The 27,943-nt window shown below is 36.3% G+C and overlaps 1 protein-coding gene across 2 annotated transcripts; it reads right to left on the bottom strand.

The window, feature by feature from the left end:
- Position 1: 1 nt before the first annotated feature.
- Positions 2 to 24,726, bottom strand: LOC149490676 (uncharacterized). 2 transcript variants are annotated; one of them, XM_089707469.1, is made up of 5 exons: positions 24,611 to 24,726; positions 6,110 to 7,057; positions 3,535 to 4,928; positions 3,146 to 3,320; positions 2 to 2,776 (listed from the first exon to the last, which is right to left on the bottom strand). In XM_089707469.1, exons 2-5 carry the CDS (start codon positions 7,049 to 7,051, stop codon positions 221 to 223), a joined length of 5,067 nt encoding a protein of 1,688 aa, XP_089563595.1. In that variant the 5' UTR covers positions 7,052 to 7,057; positions 24,611 to 24,726; the 3' UTR covers positions 2 to 220. The 2 variants fall into 2 exon arrangements, with proteins under 2 accessions (XP_089563595.1, XP_089563590.1); XM_089707464.1 differs by lacking the exon at positions 24,611 to 24,726 and adding an exon at positions 8,153 to 8,175.
- Between the last annotated feature and the right edge of the window lie 3,217 nt (positions 24,727 to 27,943).

Raw genomic sequence — 27,943 nt, 5'->3', positions numbered from 1 at the left:
CGTTGAAACTTTAAAATATAGTCTGTCTCATATTTTGTCTATTCTATTTCCTAAGATGGCAAGCTACACTTTGGCGAATAGTATAAATCGACATAAATATCACTTTTTGAGATTAATAGATATTATAAGATAAGTGATATTACTAGTATTATACATACTAAAAACAAATTAACATTTTATATAATTCTACACTGTCATATAAAATTTATAATAATACACATTATGATTCTCCCATCAGTTCACCGGTTTGAATTTTGACAAAAGTTTTTTCCCCATTACATGGCATTCTTTTCTGGTGTAAATCAATTTTTATTTCGGTCTGATCTTCATCTTCTACATCTAATTTGTTTATAGTGAAGCTTACATCTTCGTTAGCAATATAGCTTTCTGCTACCAAATTCTTCATATAATGAAAATGAGTTTTCAAATGTTCTCTGAGGAAATGTGATTGTATTACAACCAAATCACAAAACGAACATTTATTATTCCCCCCACTATAAATTTCTGTTTCGTCGTGTCTTTTGTAATGATTATGGAGAGCATCTTGCCGTTGATTAGTGTAAGGACACAATAAACACATATGTATTTTTCGATCTTTTGTGGGTGATGGATCATTAGCAATTATCTCACTACTGTTAATAGAACGTTTTCGCTGCAGTAAACGAAGTGTTTGTTGATCACTAATTGAAAATTGTTGAAAATCACTTTTTGGCCTTTTTGGCATAGTTTTGATAGCTAATTTGATGTTTTCTTCTTTGTTATCTTGTTTTCCCTCCAGGACGTCGCTTTCGGTTTCCGTCGATCCACTTGAACCTTTTTTTCTTTCCGCCTGTGCTTCATCGTTCATTTGATGTTTTCGCATGTGTTGTACATAATTTGCATAATATTTTACCGAATAATCACATAACTCACATTTATATCGTTGTTTTGAACCATGCAGTGATAAGTGAATTTTGTATTGTTCACGCTTTTCGAATGCTGAAGGACATTTGTGGCACTTGTACCTTTTTTCTTTTTGTCTCCCATTTTTCAGATATGTTGGATAGATAAATTCTGGATTACCATGCATTAAATATCCAAATTGTGGGTCGGCTTGCAATACAGGTGGGAAGTGATCATTTGGTTTAACTAATTTATCTTTATCCGTAAGCACTCGTTTCTGGGCCTCAGTTTTTCGTTGGAATAAGTCTGTTCCGGACAATGGTATATTTTTGTAATCCATATCATCGCCAGATTCATAGTCACATGCAGTTTTACCTTCATTTTCGTGTAAGAGTTCATGTTTTGCGAGGTTCCCAATATTTTTTACTGTATAACTACACTTTTTACATTTATGGTCCCCTTCTCCTCCGTGTAAACTCACGTGGTAGTTTAATGCAGAAGTTTTAAAGAATTTAGCTGGGCATTCCTTACAGAAGTATTGTTTTGGAGTGTGTTTGTTTTCTCCAGATTTTTTTGTACTTTCTGGGTACTCAAAGTTTTTACTAGGATTTGAGACTACCCATGTGCCTTCTGATGAAACTTGACAATGTAGAAATTGAATACGAGGTTCCTTATGGGCTGGGTGCAACTTATGCATAAATTTGAGCATTTTGGATTTGGTATTATATTCATCCGTGTGTACAATGTTATGAACTTCAAGTTCACTTTCTTGAGGTACAGAAAATTCACACGTCTTGCATTTATACGGAAACGTTGAATCATGGAACTTATCGTGAATACGGAGTTCATTATCTGAAAAATATCTAGCGGGACATTTTTGACAGAAGTACATCGTTTTAATTTCTTTATTTTCCCCAGTGACTGCATCGTCACGTAGAACATCATCTGGATTATTGCTTTTTTCCTTTTCAAGCACCTTGCGTAATTTAGCTATCTGTTCTTCATCTGATATATCGATATCAACTGGACAATAAATACGACCATATATTTCTCCATGAGATTTAGAATGTTCAGCTAATCTAGTTTTATTATCACAGGTAAATTTACATTCCAAACACTTATATACGGTAATATCGCTGTTTTCGAAAATAATGAAATGAATTTGTTCGTGATTTGGTATTTTACACTTTTGAGCATTGACGTACGAACAGTAACGACACTTATACATTTTGTGAAATTCGTCTTTGGCTGATACCCAGACATAAGGGATGTCGTCAGTTTCATTAGATTGTTCTGCTTCGTTATGAATTGAACTAGAAGACATTGTCTCAAGCTCTATATCCGATTCACCTTTTTTAGAGACTATTCCATGAACTCGTAAATGTTGATGGAGTAAATGTCTCTTGGAAACACTGTAATTACATTCAGTACATTTGTATGCAGTATCTGTTGGGTATCGGTGGAATTGTTCGTGATACATAAATTGAGATTTACTATTAGTTTCATATGGACATTCGGAACATTTGTGCCTTTTAGCAGTCGATGAAATATTAAAATTTAACTGAGAGTTCAATGGATCAGGTAGTGGAGATTTACTTCCTAAGGCCTTTGAAATATATTCTTCAGGGTCATTCACACCGTGCAATACCAAATGTTGTATGAGTTCTTGTTCATCTTTTACGAAATAAGGACAAAAATAGCATTTAAATATCGATTGAGGCGATGGTTGATGATGTTGTAAATGTGCCGCAAGCAAGTTTTTGTCGGTAGTTGTAAAGGGGCACTTTGAGCATTTGTCACTGCTGATTTCGTTAGCCGCAGCGTTAGGGTCCGGTTTCGGTTTCAATGTAGTAATGACGTTGATAATCCCATCGTGTTTCAAACGGCAGTGTCTCTGAAAATGATAATGAATAAATTACTAATATATTATCACAATATGTATTTACATTTTAATATGTTTACTTGATCACGATTCCAATTTTGTAAAGCACACGAATGAAATAATTGAAAATAATTAAAAGCTTCCAAGCGCTAACGAGATGAAAAATGCATTAAGTATTTTCTGAACAAATCGAGTGTTTGCATTGGTTTCGTAATGTTTTTCAGCGGTTTTACCTATTTCTTCTTTTTTACGGGCTCGATGACTTATGAGAACTTTTTTTGGAACGTACAATAGTCAATATTTGTTTATTAGTTGCCAATGAATACGATGAAAACATATTATATTCATCGGGAAAAAAAAATTTAAGAATGATCTACTCACTTGTATGACGTGTTTCCAATTAGATAGTTGATTGCAATGCCCACATCTGTAGGCCAAGTCTGCTGGGTCTATGGCAATTTCCGCTTTCTTTTGTTGGGACTTTATATCTCCAGCACTATCTTCGGGTCTAGAATGTTCGCGCACATGTTCCAGTAAGGCTTCTTTTGACGAATCTCTGAAATTAAAATATATTTTTTGAGTTTTCAGAGATATGTACTTGCTTAATACTAAACACGTGGCTTACTATTTTATATTAAAAAAAAAAATTAAATTGATCGAATACTCTGTGTCGAAAACAACAAATAATTAATCTTTCTTCGTTATAATATAAGTCCCAATTCAGTTAATGGTCTGCTAAAAATTAAAAAAATAAAATAATTCTTACTCACTTGTAATTGCATTTTTTACACTTCCAAATAGTTTTTTTAGGTTTCTTTAGACTTGCATTTAAGTTATCAGAATCATATCTATATTGATTTTGCTGTGTTTGTAAATTAAGTGGTTGCATTTCATATGGAGAATTCATGTTATCACTGATATCTTGTAGTGTATCTTCGTCTAAGGTAGTATCCATAGGCGTATGCGGATCGACGTAATGAAATTCATTTTCTCCTTTATCATTAAGAACGGGCATTGCTAAAAATTTATTATATTTGCTATAATTACGTCTTCCTGTTTCATCAGTCATGAGTACTTTAGCTTCAGCGTGGTCTGGATCCCTAGCTGATTTTAATTTTATATGTTTGGTTATATCCCATCGCCAGTTTGATTTATATTTGCATAAGGAACATTCGAAAGGTTTCCTATTTAGATGTGCAACTATATGAACGTGAAATCTTGAGGCAGTGGCTGCCCAAAACATACAGTGTGGACACTTAAAAACTTTCTTACCAACTGCTTGGCTAGGTGATAAATTCATAGTTTCATTATCATCGATAAGATCAGGGTCAAGATGTTTATTTTCTGGGAGTGTACAATCATCATTGATATTAATGCCAAGAGGCGTATCGAATTTATTTGTGTCAGTATCAATATTATTCCAAACAAATACGACATTTTCCATTGGATGGGGTTCAACTTCTTTCTCAATAGAGGATGAAGCGGCTTCATTACTATCCTGATTATGCGCTTCTAGATTTTTCTCGTCGCCCCCTTTAACACTTCCACACGTTTTTAAATGATTGATTAAATCTGCGCTAGACTTACATCTATGTCTACAATTCTGGCAACGTGTAGAACTCAGGCTTTGAAGTAAAGTATTACTTGAAGACCTATTTGACTGTACTGTGCAAGTTTTTTCATGGACAGAATGTTCAGATAGGCATTTGCTTTCAAATCCGCAATTTTTACATATTAGTGAACCTTTTTCTCCTGTTTCCGTTAAAAGTCGTTCTTTCAATTTGTCAAAAAACGACTCATTCTTTTTACGGCTGGTAGCTTCTTTGCCTGGCAAGCTATTAACAGGAGTTAAGGTTATATCAATTCCTGAATTATCTTTACTGTTATTTTCTATGGCCTCTGGACTTACTGATTCTTTAAACTTCTTTGCAGGTGGTTCACCTGTTTGAGACTTGTTGTTAGGTGTGGAAGCATTCAGAGGTATAAGCTGCGGTATAGGTCTGGGGATCTTCTTGCTTTGTTTTTTGGTTTCGTCAGAAGTTGTTTGGGTTGGGGAATGTTGGGGCAGCTGCATGTTTTCTTTTAAAATGTCTGATGTCGTGCCTTCATTTGAATCACTATTGCAATTGATCATTTCTTTTCCTATATATTGTAAACCCATGTCCTGTAAAGAGAGAAAATTTAAATTTAAATAAGCGTGTTTAATAATCATTCCAATATAATAGTTAAATATTAAACCAATTATAAACAATTAATAAAACTAAAATAAGTAGGTAATATTTATTTTAGTTCATCAATATAATAAAAGATGTTTTAAAAAATCTTTAGATATCATACGGTTTTCTTTAGAATCGTAATGGTTATAAATGTAGATACTGAAATAGAATACTTAAATAAAATGTTTTTTTTTTACTTAGTATGGATAAAATCTATGCAAATAATAATATAGGTATCAAATAAGATCATTAAAATAAAAACATAAAAATAATAAGTACTCATAAGTAGGTATAGAAAACTAAAATCGTTTGTTCGATTAAAAAAAAATGTGCTTAGTATTGTGTACAGTAAGTACTTAACTGTACAAAATAAGCCGGGACAATCAAAATTTAAAAAACTAATACTTCAGTTTTTATAAAAAACTAATACTTCAGTTTTTATAAAAATATATCATAAACGGTTTTATTTCTACTAGGTAAAAATAAATAAACAATTTTTTACGCATGCTCTGATTGTAACGACTTTTTTCTAACCAAATGTTTATCTAATTATATGTATTATATTTTATCGACTGCTTATAATATAAACTGTGATACAATTATCAATACTATTAAATTAATAAATTACAATATTTCATACTACATTAAATATCAATTCCTCATTACTAATATGAATTTCTTAAAGAAATAAACGTCAATCAGCTGATTTTTTATCATATTTAAGTAATATTGGTATGTATTTAATGCGGCAGTGATAATACGAGTACAACAAATTAAATGAAACTGTTCATTATAGGTATTCCTTTATCTTTGCAATCAATACTAACATAATAATGATTAATTACTTATCATTGAAAAGTTACGCTTAAAGTAAAATGTAAAAAAAGCCATAACACAAATTATCCGATTAGGAGGGGTTGGTCTACGATAAAAAAACATCGATTCATGCATGTCACACAAGCGGAGACAACATGCACACACGAAAGCATGATGCAAGAGTGCGCGAGAGCCGAGCGGAGCCCAGCAGCGTAATCACACCACAGCTACAGTACTGCGTTGATAACAGTGTGTGACGTCACCGCCGCTGCGGCCTCACGGAACGGGCTTCTGCATTAAATCCGACACTTACCGACGCACACGGCGACGACTGCGAGTCGCAACTCTCTTCCTCCTTCATAATCAGCGAATCCTCGTCTATATCATCCGCTCCGGTAGTCAGGTCACTACCGCCCACCCGATTGCGGCGGCAGTTTGACCTCGCTATTCCCGCATGTGGCGAGTGATGATTTATCTCGTGAACAGTCATACTTTGTCTGATATCGGTTGTGAAGTTGCACACCGTGCAGTGGAAGCTTCCGCCGCCACCGTGGTTCTTCATGTGACGGTCTAAGTTCCACTTATAAGGAGTTCGGAAATCACACACAGTACACTTTATCATTGGCAAAGAATGATATTTAACATGTTTAGTATATCTTGTTTTTATATGTGTAACGTAACTACATTTTTGGCACGTATAGAATTTGTTGTTTGTTTTTGATTCCTTCTTGGTATTACTAGCCATGTTATGTTCTTCAACGTAATGGTTGCGATCGACTGATTCATCGTTGCAGTCCTCGACATCTATTTGTATGTCATCTATTTCCTCTATCTCTTCGAGTAAATCTTCCATGTTTTCGACTTTTGGCTCCGGTTTCTCAGGAGATACAGAGTTGTTTATATCAGATTCCGATTTCATATGAGAAGTCATTTCGTGAACCATTTTTACGTGTCTTATCAATTTTTGATTATGACGTGAAGCATAAATACAATACGGACATTCGTAAATCTTAATTCTTTCAAAGTGAACGTCCCGCGAATGCAAGAGATACGCGCGTGGGTTTTGCGTATAAAATTTGCATTTAGTGCAGCTATAATTCCTCTTTATTTTACAATCCGGCAGTTCAATGTCTTCAGCGGTGTCCGAAGAGGCCTCTGATGAGGCATCACCTAACATTCGGCCTTCTAGGGAGCGCACGAGAGTCGCGACCTCGCCAGCTTGCGCGCTCGGCAGCAAGGACATCTGTTGTAGCATACTCCGCTGCAACAAAACAATGGTCGAAGTCGGTTAAACGTTCCGAGACGTGAGACCGGGGCGCGCGGGAGAGGCGAGGGGTCGCGGGGCGGTGCAGCGCGGGAGGAGCGCTACGCTGCAGCGACAGTGTACGGAGCGCGAGGCCGTCGCCGGCAGAATGAGGCGACCGGCAGGCAGGCGACCGGCAAGCGCCGGTGGCGGCTGGCGGTCGGCCCCGAGGGCGCGTGGGTGCGGGACGGGTGCGGAGGGTCCGTCACTCGACATGATGCTTCAACGTTTTTCATCCTCCGTAATACTGGGCGAGGTTAGGGAAACCAGTGCGACGAGCGACATCCACTCGGTCTGATTAGCGTATTAATACCACGAGCCGGCAAGCAGTTAAAATCGCGCCTATGCTAGTTGTATCGAGGTTATGAATTTATGATACATTGCAAATGTTACCGTGACATTGGCAATGTTATGACATAAGCCCGGGTCATTAACACGTAAATTATAAAAACAATCATTGCGTAAAACAATTTGGTTTTCAATAAAGAATACCATTATGTGAAAACGATATTCTCTACACTACTTAAGATTATAATGATATATATATATATCATTATAATCTTTAAGAATATTATAAAAATTAAATATATTTAAGAATATTATAATGATAATAATTAATTTACCTGGAAAGTAATTTGAAAAAAATTGCAAACATTACCCTAAGACCACAGAATACATAATAGTAGCTAAACGCTACAGAACGGACACTCTCCGCCTCCCGCCAAAATTAAACTTACCTCACCCCCGCGCGATCAGACATAAAATGGGCCATATTTTTCTGCAAGGACGATACGCAACGAAGATTGACAACATTAATCAAATTGACTTAAAGTAATTTTATTATTTTGGATTTGTGATTATCGTTTTTCGTAGAAAATGGTTAGATATTGTGCTGTTTACGGATGTATTTCATCAGAAAAACGCGAATTTTTTTTTACGCTAGTCACAAATGTGCCAACCATAAAGCGTTAACACACACATTTGCAGTCTCTACAGTGTGACTGTCAAAACGATCATTTTGTATGGAGTGTCCGGGGTGTGCTAAGACATTACCTATCAAACATATGTCGCTGAATGAATACTTTAGACATTTTTAAACAAAAAGTTTGTAAGTCATACCCACAGATCACAAAAACTAAAGGAAGAACATAATAGATCTCTATGGTCATATCATAAATTTAATAAAATAATAATTATAATTTACTAGCAGTCCGCCCCGGCTTCGCCCGTGGTACACGTTTACGTTTTCTCTCCATAAGAACCATTCTCGTACTTCAAGGATTATTAAAAAAAAAAGAATTATCGAAATCGGTCCATCCGTTCACACGTGATCGTAAGAGAACATAATAATATGTATTATAATGATAGAACCACCCACGATTAAACAGTACAAGAAATGACATTTAAGTTGAAAGTTTATTCTATACAGTATCGATTAAAAATGAATGGAGGAATAAACATATTTACTATGAACCAAAATCAAACACATGCAGCTACTAATTTTACTAATGAATTAATATTAAAAATATATTTAATGTATGTCTTTGTATAAAAAGAAAGTGTTAAAAATAATGTAAGCGCGCAACATGATTATTGATAAACTATTACTTATATTTATATTATCTATTTAGAGGAAAGAAAAAAAAGGAAAGCAAGTATTCGATATATTATTCACGAAACGTGTGATAGGACTCTGATAAGCAACACTTACAAAAAACTGCTATACTAAATGGTTATATATTTGTTTGTGTTGGTAAATAATTTTGTTTAAAATTCGATGTAGCTGCTATTAAATTTTAATTAATTCCTAACTATATCTTGAGCTTTATTATGGTTTATACGAAAAAAAAGCATTTACTGCCTAAGAATATTTGCCGTTTGCGTTATAAGCTCTTGTTTAATTACCTACCCACTTACTTTATGAATATGAAATTATTTTTTTAAGTGATCTCATCGTACTCAGCGATAGATGAAAAATTGAAAAAAATGTCATAATTCCGAAAATACGAAAAATCGCATAACATACATGGGGGCCCTCTAGGTCCTCTATCTCCCAGCTTCCGTTCATCACTACTTTTTGGGACACCCTGTATGTACTTAATACTTATATACTTATCGTTTTTGCAAACGATAGCACACGTGAAAGTCTTTTATCTCATCTATGCGTTAGACTTAGAGGAACCTTTTGCATTATACCTACCTATATAATTATACTGTACCTAAAGTCGAAAAAGATATTTTGTGTATCTAATGAAACATTTTTTGCACTTTTTAAGTACTGAGAAATGGATACGGACTGTTTACAAGCATAATACTCTGGTTTACGTAAAGTTCACATTAATCATCTAATAATTACTTTTTTTTTGTTTATAAACAAGGTAGTTATCCAGCTTATTTATACTGCGGTGCCACTATATACTTTATAGATTAGTTCAAATTTATTTCAAAACAACCTTCTCTGTAGGCCATAGGGTTATTGTTACGAAGTTTAACAAAAACTTTTTTTTTGTAGCTTATTTTTTTAGTCTACTGTCCGATACTTAGGTCCGATAAAGTACAGAAACGTAATACTTATTCTATTCCTTATTAAACCTTAGTCACATAATTTAATTAAGTTTATCTCGTTACAGAGTCTGCAAAAAGGTAATTACTAATTACGAAAACGATATAGGTATCAACCTCGGTAAGATTTTTTTATTGAAAATTTACAGTTTAGTAAGTAAGAGTGGTATAAATATAACGAAAATTTATAGGGTCGATTTCCTGGAATTGACCCAAAGATATCCGTATAACCTTATCACGTTTCTCTTTAACAGTCTTGTAGTATCTATAGTAATCGACTAAAAGTTTAGCCCTCGCTTTTAAAACGGCAATCATAATACATAAGGTACCTATTATGATTGCAACGCATGCAAGTGGCAGGGTGAGGTACTTATATCGAGAACGAGTCGTGTGAAGCACTCATTTGAAGCAGCTGGCGGACGTCCTGATGGGACGACGAAGAGGTCGGGGCGCGGGGTGCGGCGCGCGGGCCGCGGGAGGAACGACCATGCAGACAACTCGACAGGAAACGGCCGGAGAAGGCATCTCAACCGGAGCACAATGGAGCGGCGGCGCGTCGCAGGGGGAGCCCTCGCAATCGATATGGCGTCGCTAAGGTCCGTTGGCCGCTGCGAGCAGTTTGGAGCGCTGCTGAGGCGGATGCCCCGCGCGCCCCTCGCCCGCGCTCGTCCACCACACCTGCTGTGTATTTATAGCGGCACAGCCGGCGCTGGGGATGCAGGGATGTCGGTAACCACGGACTTCTACCTACCTATACCATACGCGGCATACCAGCGCGCCCGTTGCGGGTGATGACCGCGTGTTTATTTGTCACAATGAATGTAAAAATAGTTGGCTCATTTAGCAGCAAGTGAACGTTTGCAATGGGTGTCTGCTATGTAGACTTTACGACCACACGCAGAATGTATTGAAATAAAAGTTAGGATTTCAATTTATGAAGTAATGAGTGACTAAATCCCTTCTTGGTTTTATTTCATAGCTCTTCTTCAACATTGCAAATCCGAATAGTTACTTTATAAATTATAATGGTTATTGTCTATAAGTAAACCTTAAAATCGGCATGAACTGAAGCAAAAAACAACACGCAACGTCAATTAAGATGTATATTGCACCAAAGCGTTATCGGTTATCATATTGACTATAATATAAAATAACAGCCAACATTCCTTTCACTCTCGTCTCTTTCAAGTTCGACTCCCCCATTGCGCGGAACATCGGGCATATCAAGTCATTTGGAGTTATAGAGGACGCGAGTAAACTTTTGCTTTCATTTGTTTGTCGCTCGTACAACCGCACCAGGGCCGGGGCCGGTCTGTGCTTGAGTTACTGCTATGATGTGTTTGGCCCAACAAAAACTTTATAACCATATTATATTTTTATACAGAATATTCAATATATAAAAAACATCGTGACACTCAACACAATTTGCATTAAGTACATATGTTAGCGACAATAATTAATCATTGTGAAAGATTTCTTAAAAAGCTCTATTTTGTGTAAATAAATGAAACCGAATTTGAGACCTGTTGATATTAGAATTATTATAAATGATTATTTATTAGTAAATTAAAGTAAAATGACAAAACATTCATAAACACAGATACCTACTAAAATTATCCACTACGTCTAATATATTGACAAATTATGTTATGTGGATAATGTAAAGGAGCAATGTATGTATTTATGAGCTGAGCCGACGATATGTCCGCAATTAATTATTATATTGTGCATTATTGCTCGCACGGTTTAAAGGGCACGCAAATAGTACCTTAATGAGCACTTAATTGTATTAATATGGAAATCTTCATACATGACGGATTTGTTAACTTTACAAGCAATACATATTAAATAGCTCTCAAGAATTATAACTGTAATTAATAGGACTTTTAAATTGAAGAAAATTAAAAAATGCAAGTTCTGTCATGTGGGCGGATTAGGTTTGTCAAATTTTTGCGTATAAATTATTACCTATGAGCTATGAGTATTATAATAGCTTATCTTAGTATCGTATCTACTAGTATTACGTTGTACATCTCATATAATATATCATATTTGGTAAATATTCCATTGAAAAGTTACATTTGGGGTTGCATTTTTTAGAGGACGCAATTTTATTTTTTTGATGTGTAGGGGGGTTCAGTGTGAAGCTATCACCAAGTTTGTGGGGTCGCCACCCTTGTCCCACGGCCGCCATCTTGAAAATAGCGGTTGAAATGGTTTTTACGATATATCTCTTTATCTATTTATTTGATAAAAAAAATTGTTAACATTGTTTGTTGCAAATAAAATTCTCTACAACTTTGGTTCAGTAACTTTTTGTCGTAGAACTATAAATAAAAAAGTTATAAGCGAAAATGTTCAGAAATTAGAGATATTTATATTTTTCAATAAAACTTTTTTTTATCATTTTACGAAGAAATGATATCAGACCATTATTGTAGATTGTTTTTCGAGGAACAACTTTTATATACAACATTTTTTCATTAAGTAAATAGCTAAGATTTTACAGCGCTCCGAAGTGAGTACTATTTTTCAGTACTCTTAACTATAACTATACAGTATACATATATTATGTGTGTACTAATAATAATTTGTCATCAGTAATTGTTTTTAATATTTTTAATAATTAATAATTAATTTTGCAATATTATTAATAATTAATTATTGACTGAACTGACTTGAAGTCTGGAAGCGCGTTTTTTTTACGTCGAAAAGCAGGGCTGAAATGTTCTGCAGTGTGCTTCCATTGTTCTGGAGTCTGGGAAAAGAGCCAATAGCCATTATATGTATAGTTAGGAGTACTGAAAAATAGTACTCACTTCAGAGCGCTGTAAAACCTTAGCTATTGACGTAATGAAAAAATGTTGTATATAAAAGTTGTTCCTCGAAAAACAATCTACAAAAATGGTCTGATATCATTTCTTCGTAAAATGATAAAAAAAAGTTTTATTGAAAAATATAAAAAGCTCTAATTTCTGAACGTTTTCGCTTATAACTTTTTTATTTATAGTTCTACGACAAAAAGTTACTGGACAAAAGTTGTAGAAAATTTAATTTGCAACAAATAATGCTAACAATTTTTTTTATCAGATAAATAGTTTAAGAGATATATCGTAAAAACCATTTCAACCGCTATTTTCAAGATGGCGGCCGTGGGACAAGGGTGGCAACCCCACAAACTTGGTTTTAGCTACTCACTGACCCCCCCTACACATCAAAAACATAAAATTGCGTCCTCTAAAAACTGCAAGGTTAGGCCTAAAAAATGTAACATTTCAATGGAGTAAAAGATTTTTCATAATAAAGGTTGGACTTTGGTTTTGCTATGAGTAAGTGTGACGTATTGCGAACGTAACGTAGGTTTTCCGTCTGAGAAAAAGCTTTTTTCCTTATTACTTATGATGTAATAGTGTGTATAAACGATGGAATCACAGATTACTAAATAGTAACTACATAAGTAGATGCTCAGCAGATATTGTTAGCACGTTGATCACATCTTACAACATATAGAATGTAATGTAGAAATTGCTACTCTATCGCGTATTTTCCTGCAAAAGCAGGGTGTTGGGTCGGGATGAAACACGAAATAAACAACTGCTATGTAGGTATTCGTGTTATAGATGTGTGGCTTAAGAGATGGCGTCATGCTCACTGTTCTTGTAGGAGGTTGAGTCGGCGCAGGCATTCCGAGCGTGACTAACCACAGTCGCGTATAAGTAGAACTGGCATGGCCTGTCATACCAGTCACCACTTTGGGTACTTCATACTTTAATATAAGTCCATCCGTCTGCATATAACTGCACATATCATGCCTAACATATACACAGTTACTATTGTGTATGCATTATTCAGAAAAATTTCTTGTGTAGGTAATGTGCATTGTTGAAATTAAAACCATTACTTATTATTCTTATTATAAGATTACCTATATTATCTAACTTAAGAGTCTTAACTTCCTACGTTTCATTATTAGGTCAGTAGGTGTGATGGTTTACCCACTACCTATCAATACAAATGATTACACCTTTTATAACCGTACTTAGTATAAAACATGAACGATCCGCTCGGTATAGGCGAACAACAGGAAATAGCTTGAACATTATTATTCAGAGGTATCTGGTAATAACATGTTAGCTATCAGTAGAGGCGGTGTTGCAGCGACGTTGCGGATTTTGCGACGCAAATAATTTGCGCGCCAATTGACCTTTCGTCGGGCGGTGTCGTCGGCGCGGTGCGGCGGCGACGGCGGCGGGTGCGGTCGCAGTTCTCAGCTTCGCCAACACAAGCTATATATAGCCGCGACAACACTCCGCTTCCAACCGAGCCGAACACCCGCTAGGGGCCGGCTACGTAGGCAGTTTCCCTTTATCGCCCGCCCGACAGCCTCTAGCCTGGTATTTACGGTACCGCCGTTTGAACCGTCCTCATTGTGGAGACTAGCGATGGGATGCCAACCCACGCCTCCCTATTGAGATCAATACTCACTGCAAATGGTAGTTCAAGAACATCCAAGAGTCTGTAGGTACATGATAGTTTACTGGACACTTGAATATATGTATCATAGTAAACACATAAAACAAGACAATGTTATATTCATAATATATCAGTACTTATTATGAATTTATGACGCATTATTAAGACAATTTCGTAGCATAGGCTTTCCCAATTCTTGCTACCTATATTATGAGTCTATTGGGTTGCATGTATAGATGTCTGCCAAGGTCTTTATAACGACGAATTATCATAAATATGGGTGAGGTTTGTATAGTGTTGAGACGGAGTCTCGTTTACGATGTCACCGGTCCGACTGGTAATTATTGTAACCTTGAAGACGGTGGCTACTAATCAGTGAGTCGCGCGTCAGTCGAGATCGAACAATGAAAGGAGTCCAGTTCGACGGCCATCATAGCAACAGCGTTCTTAAATGGAATTCATACCAACCGTCGATCGGGTGGCGTGCAGCGTGCTCATTTAAAGATGGCTACGATAAGGCGCAATGACGCTCCTCGGGCGCGGGCGTCGTGTCGGCAGCGCGCGTGTGTGCGTGCCGCGCTGAGCCGGTGTGCTGACGCCGTCCCTGGGTCTCCCGTCCCGCGCACCCCGCACCCCGCACCCGCACGTTCCGCAACATGTGCGGCTGACGGCAACTGCGAGTAACTCCGACACCGCCGCCAGCTAGCCAACACAACAGCCGAGCGCAACACGCCCGGAGATAATGGCTCTTATCAAAGCACCAGATATCAGAGGTGCTGTTCGCCCATTCGGATGTCATGGACGCATTCTGATCAACACTTTATATGACCGCAGTCACGCGGCGTGCTTGATCGGTGACTTATGATTCAACGAAATCAATGCAGCAGTATCCTTCAGTTGTTATTGTTTTCCGCCTACATACCTACCTATATAATTAAGAGAATCACTTCTTTCCTTAGTGAAATATGTAATTAGTAGAGCACTTACTACTACATATAGTTGTATATTATTAGCTATATAGCTATAGGTATAAACAATTTACATAATATATAATAACTATTTTTAACAAATATTTTATTCATATATAAATAAGTAAGGTATTTCCGCAGAATACATTTTCACGAAATATATTGTCTTATGTTCTTGTAATGTTAAATAGATTGCGTAACACAAAAGATCCTCATGTGAGCATTATTGGCTAAAAATCTATGCAGTATACCTGCGTGTATAAGAGACAGCTGAAAGGTAGCGTAGCTAGGTAAAGGGACTATATCGTGTCGTAAGAAGCCGTTGAAGTAACATAAGCGCAGCAAATTATCAGGGTCGTGCCTCGTGCGACGATGTCGGTTGTTACAAGCATGCGGCGAGTGCGACCGCTGCCGCTACCTACGCGTCCGTCTATACATACTCTATCTATATACTACTGATAGCTATATACCGACAGCTACTCGTGTAAACAACTGCCGAGCGTTGCTTACTCGTAACATCGGAAAAATACGATCGCGGACGTAGCAAAGGACAGCCACTTTACAATGTTCTCCGGCATAACATTTCAAGAGATCAAAGGTGCTTATCGAAGTCACTGTAGTGCGTGAAATTCTGTATAACATTGCCGATTTTGATGGTATATGACAGCGTAGGATCTTATAGCTTGGTGAGATTTTTATACCGCCGCGCCGGTGGCCTGCCATATTAAAGTGGAGTGTTTCAAAACAAGTTTCAATGTGTGCAAGCGCAAGCAGCCGGCCGCCAGCTGCTATCGTGTCAGGTGGTGTGTGGCCTCGCGGTCACCTCACACAAGCACTTTGCCACCTCTAACGCGTTTGCTCTAAATAACAGTTGCAAGCAAATATCTATTTAGTACATGCTGTTAACGCAGCAACACGAACTACAACATAAGGCTGTTGGCTAACTCTTGTTTCTTCATAGTGATATTAGAATGGTATTTGGTACATCTGAACATGAAAGTACAAAGCAAATAGTTTTTCAATAGTTTACAATCTTACAAAGTTACAATATACTGTACAAAAAAAATAATAAAAAATCCAACATACATATTATGCTTCACATGCTTCTTTTATATGTACATTGCAATTTAAATAATATCGATAGATACATGCTATATTAACTGCACCCGCAAACGTAGAAACGATATAAACCATTAAGTAGTATTCAAGAATATTGATTCTATTCATTTAGAAAGACATCTAGATTCTCTATATACAAAAATGTATAGTCACACGTAGGTCACATTAGGTGCTGCAGCGCTTGATCAGCGAGGTCACTGTATCTATATTGTACAGTGCGTCGCCCGTCCACGCTACAAACGACAATACAACATATGGATTTGGTGTCGACCGAAAGCGACCACGCATACATTACGTGCCGCCTACAAAGCACACGAGCGTCTATCTGTAGGTATCTGCACATGGATTATGTTGTTGAATATAGCACTGGCACCGCATGCCGCTCTTTGTTGGCCGGGCGATGGCTGGCGCGAACACAGCCGACCTCTTTTCGTTTCAGTGACGCAGATAGGGACGACCGACGCTATTATATTCGACATAAAAGTATCCTGCTTTTATTAAAAAGTGAACGTACAGTTGCTTCAGACTCGAATGCTCAATGATATCAACTTATAAGAGTGTTTAATAATAACAGTTTATAGAAGTATCTTTAAGCAGTTTTCACGTACATTGGCTCGAGTTTGTTGACATGAAATTCAAATTGGGATGTTGCCAGTAACATGCGAGTCGTACGTCCCAGTATACAAGGGATGTAAGTAAACAAGCTGTAATAAAGAGGCGTACGTGTGAGCGGTAATAGGTTATCCTATGTGGCTTCAGAATCCCCTGAGCAAGGCTATCCGTTGATAACGTTATCTCGGTTGACTTGCGGCGGTGGCAATACAGCGTTAGGCATCTTGTAGTCAACAGTATTTGTCCGAAACACGAAGAGAATGCGTGAATGCCATATCTATTGTTTTAAGACAAATTTACGTCCGAGTATATAAACGAGCAGACTGTTAACTGTATTACGTTAGCAACGAAAGGAAAAGACGATTTTAATCTTGAATTTTAATATAGCTCTCATAATTATCAAAATATCTAAAAAAAATATCAGTCGTGTGTAAATAGTCTTCATTAGTCTGCCCAACACTGTTTTATAACGAAATAACAGCAATTTTAAATGACTCTACTTCTCTACCACAAACTCTACATTTAATATTTTAAAGTAATCATGTTATTTCTGTTTAGGCACTCTACATTAAAAAGTAATCGCATTTCCAACACAACATTTTCTTCTATATGTAGGAGGATAACAGGAAGGTAGCCCCCGTCGCCCTCCGCCCCCGAGGATGACACGGGAGGTCGATCCGGCCTACACGCGAAGAATTCGACCTTTATCTACATTTCACATTTATCCCAGCATTAGAGAAGACATTTCTAGACTTTTCCCCTTGAATTGGATATAGCAAACGCGATAAACATATTTGATGCCAGCCTCGCAAAATAATTCTATTACTTTTTATAGACTTCTAGAGTTCATTTGAAAGCTTCAAGTATTCTTTCTTATCATTTAGTAATACTACGTCATAATACCCTTTTGTTTGCTAAGTGCATTTCAACCCTCAGGCTATGTAAATAGACTCTTAATATGTGAAAATATATATGTGATAGATAATAGTTCAATCAATACAAAGATTCACGTGGCATCTCGTGTTATGGGCACTCAGTATATACCAGATAATATTCCTAAAGATTATTACGATGTGTGGTGTATGACGCCGCTGTAAGTTCTTACAGATTAAGACGTGATTAATCTTACATGTGTGGCGACGATAAAGTACAAGATAATTGTGATATTGTTACGATATAACCACGACAAGAACGTTCTTAAATGTTACTCACCAGTCACCATTAAAAATATGATAAGGATTGCATCCTATTGCTTATTGTTGTTAGTTATTACTCAATAGTAAATTTTTGAATTTAATGCCAGCGCCCAGCAGTTTCACAGGTGAATTTAAAAAACACACATTCATACGACATATAAAGTCGAGTGTTTAAAGGATAAAGACTTCAAAGTCTCCATTATAGAGGACGGATCCATTATAGAGGACAAAATATTTCGAATAATTAAAACCTGGCTTAAAATAACACTTGCAAATTCAAAAGCTCTAAAAGGACTCTTAAAATGTACTACAATCTACTTCTCTTTTAGAAACGTGCATCATACGTTTCTAAAAGAGAAGACCTTAAAACATTCTCCACTGTAAAGACTCTTGTATGAAAACTATTTAGTATTATATCGGGCCACGTTCACTGTTGGTGGAATGAGCCTTTGAGGTGGAAAATACCAACTGACCATTACAACTTATTGGTTTATGCTTTTATATAACGAAAATATAACACACGGAGTTGCCTATATTTTTTGTAAGTAGGTATACCTAGCTATAAATTGTACATAAATTGATTTTAAATATTGTACCAAGTACTAATTACTATTTGATTGTTATGTAGAGGTTAGTTGTAGTATTTTAATGCATCTACATTTTATGTAAAAATTAATACGTTTTAATATTAAATAACGTAGTATAGTTACCAAATATAATGTGACAGGCAGGTTCATCGAAAAGAATTTCGCTTTACAGTTCGCAATTGAAATAAAAAAAATATACTTCTATTACTATAATTCTTACCTAATTGTTGTTGTACCGCCACAAGACCATAACTGAAGGCGGCTAATGTTCACGTTGTACGCCATTGACTAATTGGGAAGCTTCTGTAGAACTTAGAGCATAAACTCGGTCATTCTGTTTCTTAAAACATTTCTTAACAGTTAAGTTTTCCTGTGACCTCCCTCTGCGTATCGCATGAAATCTTGTTTTGATTTTACCATCCTATTCATTTTTAAATAAAGAGTGCGTCTGATACAGGCTGCAAATTCTAAGTCATCTTTTTAAAAACTATATACATTCGCCGGGATAAAATATTTTGCTTACGGACACAATTTTTTGGGAATTCAATCCTTTGTCGGGTTTGATCGCCGTTTTCGTACAAATACTACGTTCCGCTGGATCGTTTTCTGTCAATAACAGAAGAGTTTTCATGGTTTCTCTCAAGGTACATAGAAATATTCGACTAAATTCGACAAAAGTTAAAATAGGCTCCATGGCTACTTTATGTTAAATACTATTACTGCCATTTAATTCTCTTGATCACCCTGTTTTATTAAAATATCACAAAAATCTTTAACACCGATTGGCGCGAAAATTAGAAAGCTCATTGAAAAGTTTTCATATAAGTGACAGATTCCAAATTCAAATGTTTTTTTTATTTTTTATTATAACAGTATTTGGGGCCAGACTATAGTAAAATAATTTCGCTTCTCAGATAACTAGGTATTTCGTAAATAAAGAAAGTTTTCTATAAAAGAAAAGACAACATGAAAACGCTAGGTGTACCTAGTTTTGTCGAGACGAAGTAGCTTAGCTCTTACGAAAACTCGCACCAAAAGTTTGTAAGCTTTTGAAGCTTCCAATTCACATACGAATCAAATTTCGACATTAGTATGATAAATAATGCGTGAGAAGTTTGCATAAGAATAAGAAATTTTCTATTGTACATTGCTTGTTATAAGGACAAAGTATAAATTGCATTCATATAGCATCTGTCAAGATTGCTATTTGCTTTGGTTCTACATAGATGCAATACCACCTGCTAAGGTTGCCATATATGAATCGCAGTAGCCTGACACATACAGATCCATGCTAACAATGATACAGCAGATGTCACATTAGCAAGCAAGACATACATTTAAAATTTTAATGAGTCAAGGAAGCTTATTTCTTGACGCGCATTAACCATAGCTTTAATCGACATTAGAAATTACAATATAACGCGCGTTCTAACATTCATTCATAAACAAAATAATTCATAACAAATAGATAAAATTTAGAGATACGTTTGTACTTAAAGTATTATAAAACATTGGACTTTGTTTCCTCATCATAACTCTCCATTCGTAACGTAATTGTATCAAAGAGACGCTGAAATGCTCAATACCTCATAAATATTATAATAGGCTAAAATTGGGTTAATATTTTAGTTTACGAAACGATTATCATAATATATTGTGTATTCTTTGGGTTACCGTAAAAAATTGCAAACGTAATGCACGAACCTGACAAGGGAGGGAACCCACACAGTTGCTGCCGTTGCAAATTATATAATGCGTCACGCTAATTCGATTTTTAGAAGTAAAACACTTCTCTCTTCTGTAAAATGCCTTTTTGTATATTAATTAATAGGTATAGAGCATGAAAATAATAATAATAAATTGTCTATACTCGTATATAGTTGCATCAGATCTCTAGATTTTCATCTGAAATGTTATTTAGTTCACAAGATTCAATATGTAAATATATCAAAGTGCACAACACCTCGGCAACAAGCAACAAGTATTGCGAATCGTTTACGTTTCAATCTTCGTTGCATATCCAATATCGTACTAGACCACTACTGTACAGCGTTGAGAAAATATGAGAATACAAAATTGTACGTCGTGTTGGTTTTAACTTTTAACAAACAACGCGCGGTCTAATCGTAGGAAATTAAGACAATGCCACATGTAGTAGGATAAATCGAGGACATTGAACGTGCCGCAGATAATATAGCTAGTGTAGGATTCAGTGGCTTGCAGTAAAACGAGAAAGAGCTGGCGACAGCTGCATTGCAGCTGCCGGCGTCCGATGGCGATGTTACCAGGGCATATGTGAATTATTCAACCACCGTCTAACATATTACACAGGTGACTATGTATAGCGGATAGTAATCATATTTAAGATTACGCATTCCCTTTTTACCTCCTGTATAAAGGACGAAAAAAGATGTAACGACCGCCCAATTGTTATGTAAGAGATAGGAATGTGTAATTATTGTGTTTTGTGCATGTTTTGAGCTTAATTAATATATCAGTAATGTAAAAAACGGTTTACTATATAAATGTAATTAATTTTGAAACCACATTTTAATATTTGAATATGATAAAAATTGAGATTTAGGAGCTTAAATTTCAATCATATTATGTTTTAGGTATTATTAAAAAAATTAGAATTAAACTCGCAATATTCTATTTACTGAACTGTATTTCAAGCTTTTCTACCTGTTTATTATTTCAACCGTAATTTTGTACGTAATTTCATAGTCCGGACTTCGTGCATAACTTTTCAGCCAGCAGTTGTTGCATCACGCCAACATTCAAGGAATCGCTTCCACGAAGCAGTGACTATTTGCGACAATTATCAACATACGTAGGCCCTGTTGCCGCTATATTTGCCATTTTAAGTGCTATCCATCGACCGATTAGATAGGTATGGACTGTATCTACTGTGAATTCAAACAATATCAAGATTCATCTTGTATGACTTTATTGTACTAACATTGTAATATTTTTAATGGAATACGTGATTTAATTTATCATATTACATCTACATTGTATGATATTTAATTATAATACATAAATGACAATAACCATTAACATTAAACGTTTTGTCCACATCACATTAATAGGTGTTAGGTTTACTTAGAAAGAAGCATAATAAATATTACAATTTTATTCAATTGTTTTATGGAAACATTGTAATAAAATGTAATGAACATTAATAACTATTAATCGTTATAAACAAATAAATATAAGAATAATATTGTAATTATTAATTATATACACATTCATGAAAGTAACCAACTGACTAGTTAACAGCATCTATTCACAGACCACATTTAGACTGAACAAGAAACGTAACTACGATTTTGATTATATAGTTTTTTAGCGAATTTTTCTCTTTGATTAGACTAGTAAGTATCTAGTAAGTAAACAAAATTTACAATAATAATGATGAATGATATTCCATTTTTCTCTCCCATCTATTACTTTACAAACCATCGTTTATCATAGAAACATAATATTTTAAAAGTTAGAAAAATCTTTTCTGTCGCTGCTTCAGTTTTTCTCAGTTATCGCCTGGCGAGACGATTTACGTAATGACGGTTACGTCCTTGTTCGGTTTCGTATCTTCCGCCTGGAAAAAATCCCACGAGATGGTAATAGCGGCAAAAATTCCTGTCGATTTTATGTTTAATAGCTTGCCTCACAAATATAAATAATGAGCAAGTTGGATGCGCGGCCGTATTCGAATTTTTATTTACATTTAGCGAATAGTGATTTCCGAATTATTTTTCATTGTTGGATATACTTGATTCCTAGTCCCCAATATCAATACGTTTAAGATTTTATCAATGAATACCTAGTACTTTGGAATATAAATTATTGTATTTGCAGATGTATAAGTTTTATAAATCTAGTTACTTTTCTCTAGACATTATAGGCTAAGCTTTTAACTTTTTTATATTTTATACAGCTAAAAGTCTAGTTCTCAATTTCTCATTGATAATTTTAATTAGTAATTTAAGCAAATTCTTGTCGGATTTGTGTTTGAATAATTTTTGTTTTGATAGTATACAATAACTTATGAATAGTTCTTATAGAACTCTTGAACGCGGAATTCGTTACTCTACAAAAATGAAAGAAGGCTTTATGAGAACAAAACTGATTTAGTACCTACTTACGTGTACTAAATCTAATATATATTATAAAGGCGAAAGTTTGTAAGGATGTATGGATGTTTGTTACTCTTTCACGTAAAAACTACTGAACCGATTACAATGAAATTTAGCACACATATAGAGGGTAACTTGGATTAACACATAGGATAGTTTTTATCCCGGAAATCCCACGGGAACGGGAACTATGCGGGTTTTCCTTTGCAAACGCGGGCGAAGCCGCGGGCGGAAATCTAGTCTATGATATAGATCCCAAGATCTAATAACCGTTAACATTTTATTGATCTGTTGAATTCGTGCAAGCAAAGAATTAATAAGATAATTTAATAGGTGTGTCAGGGGCGGACCTGAAACTGGCATTGGCATGATCACGAGAACTTGTCTGTGCGCTGACATGAAACATGCCTTTGACCGTCTCATACCTAGCGCCTATGAGATGTACTAATTAGCCGTTTGAGCTCTCAAATGCACGATTATCCTATGTTCGATAGCAGAATTTTGAATGAACAGTTTTTCGTTATTTAAATTCAAATTCGAAAATTTACGGACACGTTAAAAAGACGTTTTATATTACGTTAATACATAGCGACTCGGATGGTTAATTTACTTTGCGACGGCCTCAACGTGAAAGCAGCAGATTTAGCAAATCCTTGGAAGTCCCGGGTCGACCACTCCTGCGGGGAGCGCCACCACCCTACCGTCACCCACCCCCGACTTTCACTCTCTTGTGCGTCGGGGATCTCGACCCTGCTACGGCATTGAAACACTGTTAGTGCGGCCCCCCGAGCACGCGGTATTATGCCTACCGACACCACGTTTAGGTGCTATTTTAGCGTAAATTGAATATAACGAGGCCGTGAGCAGTTCCAACGATGCGACTAGGGTATACTAAGTACCATTACCGTGGCAAACAATTTTAGGGCGTGCCATATGTTCCATAAGGGCGAGGATCGCGTGTGCCAATTTCATAACACGCAAAACACTTTGCTGGCGAAGACAACACCGGACGAGTGCCGGATCCCTCGGCAACTCTACACCGTGGTTCGTTCGTTTCGTAAGCGTAATTTTCAAACTATATTTTGCGATCTTTGTTGTATTATGTTTCAGAATAAGAACGTCGGTTGTTGAAGTCACGCGGTGTTGACGTCGACGTCATTGTAACAACCAGCTTGGACATGCCTAAGAATTAACAGCTTATATAGGTAAATCACGACTACCACATCACTGGCTACTTGTACTATCATTGTTATATTTCTGATATAAAAAATAAGAGTTCTAAAGTGCGAAAAAAGATACGTTAAAGCAAAACAAGTAATTCTGATTAAATGCGCGGTATGGAATTGCCGGTATTACGTTGGACGCGGCCTACGAAGATAAATCTAGTAAATAAACGAGATGCGCAAGCATGTCCGTATCTTTATATACCCATACCTACTAAATAACATCGACGCAAGAGCAAAGCAAAGACGGAGCAGATCCCGAGGTCGGTCGCATTTGCGCTGTCATCGAAGTGAGTCCGCGACCCTATGGCTCTCGCGATAAGGCGCACATCGCCGCGCGCGCTTGCTGACCTCACCGTACGCCGACAAATAATAAATATGTAACACTGATAAAGCCGCAGAAGCGTTGACCGGCAAGTATTTAGGGATTCTCATTCGCCATACACCGAGCGGCTAGATCAGATGGTCTTTGCTGGATGGACGATATCGGAGAAGATCATGTCGGTGCATATCAACGGCCGTCTCTTGGTACCCAACTGTTATATTCGAAACGGCGGAGCGCAGCGCTTTCTAGCTAAACAAAGAGTGTAATGATGGAGGTAAATAACATGAAGGTCGCGTGCAAAACTTACCTGCGTGCGGGCGGAGATGGTGTCGCGCGCTGCTCGTACAACACTCGTGTCGGGTGGCGCGCGGCTGACTGGCGGGCAGCAGCGAACATCGCCGCGGCAGCAACGGCCCCCTCCCGCACCCCGCAGCGCGCCGCTGCATTCCGTACGCTTGCCCGGTCCCCGGAGCCGTCGGGAGAGTCGCCACTTGTCACTTCAAATAACAAGCAAATCATGATTGCTGCATGCCTAACCCGACGTCGCACCCCGGACTTGCACGCACTACACACGCCACCAGTCTTTAACCTTTGCGTGACCGTCACGACTCAAACCTACACGATGGCCTCGCTACCCGCCAACTATTCCTACTTATTCACACTGCTGCTGTTTCAACTCATGTTTCATCGACGACCACATAATAGAACGCATTCAAAACATCCAAGATTATACTAATTAGCTAATTATCACTCGCATAATGCGAACAAAACAAATTATGTATGTGCTGGTTATTGTTAATTACCGACCTAATCGAAAGGCAACTGTGAGATTGATTCTACATGTGAAGGCGTTAAAATACCATAATTTTATAATATTGTTACATACAAAATACATAGTAAGTATAGACTATCCATTTCTATCTATTATTAATTAATGTAAGCAAGCAATATGTGGCAAGTGGCAACAAGCGGCAATTCCCATTATGCTGTAGTCATTAACATGCTTATAATATGTCAACTCGAATTAGTTAATTATAAACTACGTTCATAAACTTGGAGTCTCGGAACCAGAGCCTGTCTCATTAACAACGCCTTGTAGGAAAGACGAAAAACTAGACGCTCTAATAACAATTGTTTTCTCCTTACCAAACATAACATAATAATTACTGTATACATTGTATTGTGAACTCATTACACTTGTGATAATTTGTAAGGAGCGGGTGTCTGGTATGGATATTAACCGGTATGTAATATAGCGCCCTATTATCTTGAAGTAATATTGAAAGCAACACGCATTAGGTCTATAGTCTTCCTATATATACTTAGAGCTTTTGAAAGACGATGCATTTTAAATAAAAATTTGAAATTTTTACTTTTCAGGCTATATTTTGAATTTTCTCACTTAAAAGATTTTTCTCACGTTTAAAGCAAGATATCATTTTTATTTATACATTTAATAAACAATATTATGGTACCAGAAACATGAAGCACAATTAGCGACCTTATCACTAAGCAGTGATCTCTGCCAGGCAACCACGGGGAGTGAGGCAAAAAATCGAAACATATTGTATTCAGAAACTTTGTTTTTTTATTTTGAAAATATTATATTATATATGTTGAACTGTACTGAAAGAATTTACATTTTAAATACATATTATATTATAATGGAACTCTAGCACATAAAACTACATATTGTGTTTTATTGATGTGCTTACGAAAGTACTTATGAATTATAATTATTGATATTTATTATCTATTATGTTACCTTTAATTCATCTAAGTGGTAAATATAATCTTCAAAAGTATTACATTGAATATTCACATAATTAGGACCGGCACCTTCGTGTTCTGAGGGGGTTACGAGTTACCATTACTACAGCAATACGTATCTGAATACTTGTTAGATTTGAAAGTTAGATATACTATCTATGTATCAGTCTATCGTCTAGATAGATGTAAACAGCAAAACGATATGAGAAATTCGTGATTCGATCCTGAAAAAACTGTTTTTAAAACTATCCGTTAAAATATGACTGGTGTCGCAAATACTACATGAAAATTTTCAAGATTTTTTACATACTGTATTTTTATGCAGGTCCTTCTAAATACAGTAAAAGAGATCTTTTATATCACTAGATGTACATACTTAGTATAAAACTAAGTCGCTTTCTCTGTCCCTATGTATTCTTAAATCTTTAGAACAACGCAACGGATTTGATGCGGTTTTTAATAGATAGAGTGATTTAAGACGAAGGTTTTACTTTATTAGATTTTAGCCAAAGCGGGCGAAGTAGCGGGCAGAAAGCTAGGTTTAATATAAAGGAACACGGAAATATAATATACGTTTCTGTTAAACTATGTACATTTGACATCTCTACATACAATGATGGTATCGTAAAAGCTTTGCACAGTATTCTGATTTAATAATCTTACGACTCAAATTTTCTCAACTCAAACCCAAACTCTAATACTACATATTTATTAATTCAACTAGATCCTTTAGAAGCGCTTTTGAATCGTCAAAATACATAACTTAATATTTACCATCGGTTGCGAAAGCAGTTTCTACACAGAAGAGCCTGCAGCAACAAACTCTGAACTAACTATTTTAAAATTACATAAAAATTTCTATCAACATTTTTCATATAAAATAACGATGTCAGCTTTAGTGGCTTTAACTTGTTTTTATTTTTTTTTTATAATTCAGTATTTAAGGTATTGCCTTAAATTTTATTACCTGTAGTCCGCAGCTTCGACCGTGTCACGTAATACTGTGGGTTGTGACCGCGTGTTCTAAATAAATTTTCATGGATCACTTTCATCCCCTATGGCCTATGCCTTTGTGGGTATGGGTAATATTTTCCAAAATCCTTTTTAAGCGGATGCCTACTTCTTAGTGGCTATCTGCATACCAAAATTCAATGACCGATCGGTGAATTAGTTTGGGCTGTGCGTTGATAGAACAGTCAATCGACCTTTGCTTTTTAGATAGGTATGTATTAAGATTTTTTGTGTTCACATTACACACATTCTCCTTTGTCGGATTTGCCTGCAGCCATTCACTCAACTAATACTGATCTCGATTTTATCGTTAGGTGGAGCAAGCTGTATGGCCTTAAAATTAATCCCCACAAAACGCAAACTATTATTATTGGAAGTCCGCAGTTTATGTCTAAAATTGTATGGGATAATTTACCATCTGTTTACGTTGACGACACTAAAATCCCTTTCAGTCAGTCTGTTAAAAACCTAGGTGTCCATATAGATTCTACACTTTCCTGGCATGAGCACATGAAACATGTTAGTAAAAAGTTATTTGCGGCATACCACTCCCTTAAGCGATTACGAAACTTTCTTCCGATTCCGACCAAAATTTTGTTAGCGCAATCACTCCTTCTTCCCATCCTCGACTACGCTGATGTCAGTTTCTGTGACCTAACTGGAATCCAGCTTGACAAGCTTGAGCGATTTCAGAACTTGTGCATCCGTTTTATCTTTGGATTGCGCAAGTTTGACCACGTCTCCGCTTATCGTCACAGGCTGAAATGGCTGCCTATCAGATATCGCCGGGATGCTCATGTGCTGCATCTATTGTTTGGAATTTTATTCGATCCCAGAACCCCGCCCTATTTAAAAAATA

This window comes from Colias philodice, chromosome 2, assembly GCF_061535455.1.
Source record: "Colias philodice isolate Cphi_HAF_F1 chromosome 2, ilColPhil1 Martin Lab GWU primary, whole genome shotgun sequence".
NCBI lineage: Eukaryota > Metazoa > Arthropoda > Insecta > Lepidoptera > Pieridae > Colias > Colias philodice.
This window is presented reverse-complemented; position numbering and strand designations above follow the sequence as displayed.

Bases quoted from the DNA above. Each gene is read 5' to 3' on its own strand.
- LOC149490676 (XM_089707469.1), bottom strand. From the start codon at position 7,051: ATGCTACAACAGATGTCCTTGCTGCCGAGCGCGCAAGCTGGCGAGGTC. The intron at 3,321-3,534 runs GTGAGTAAGAAT...TTTTAATTTCAG, and splicing joins TGTAAAAAATGCAATTACAA to AGATTCGTCAAAAGAAGCCT. The intron at 2,777-3,145 runs GTGAGTAGATCA...TATCATTTTCAG, and splicing joins ATTGGAAACACGTCATACAA to AGACACTGCCGTTTGAAACA.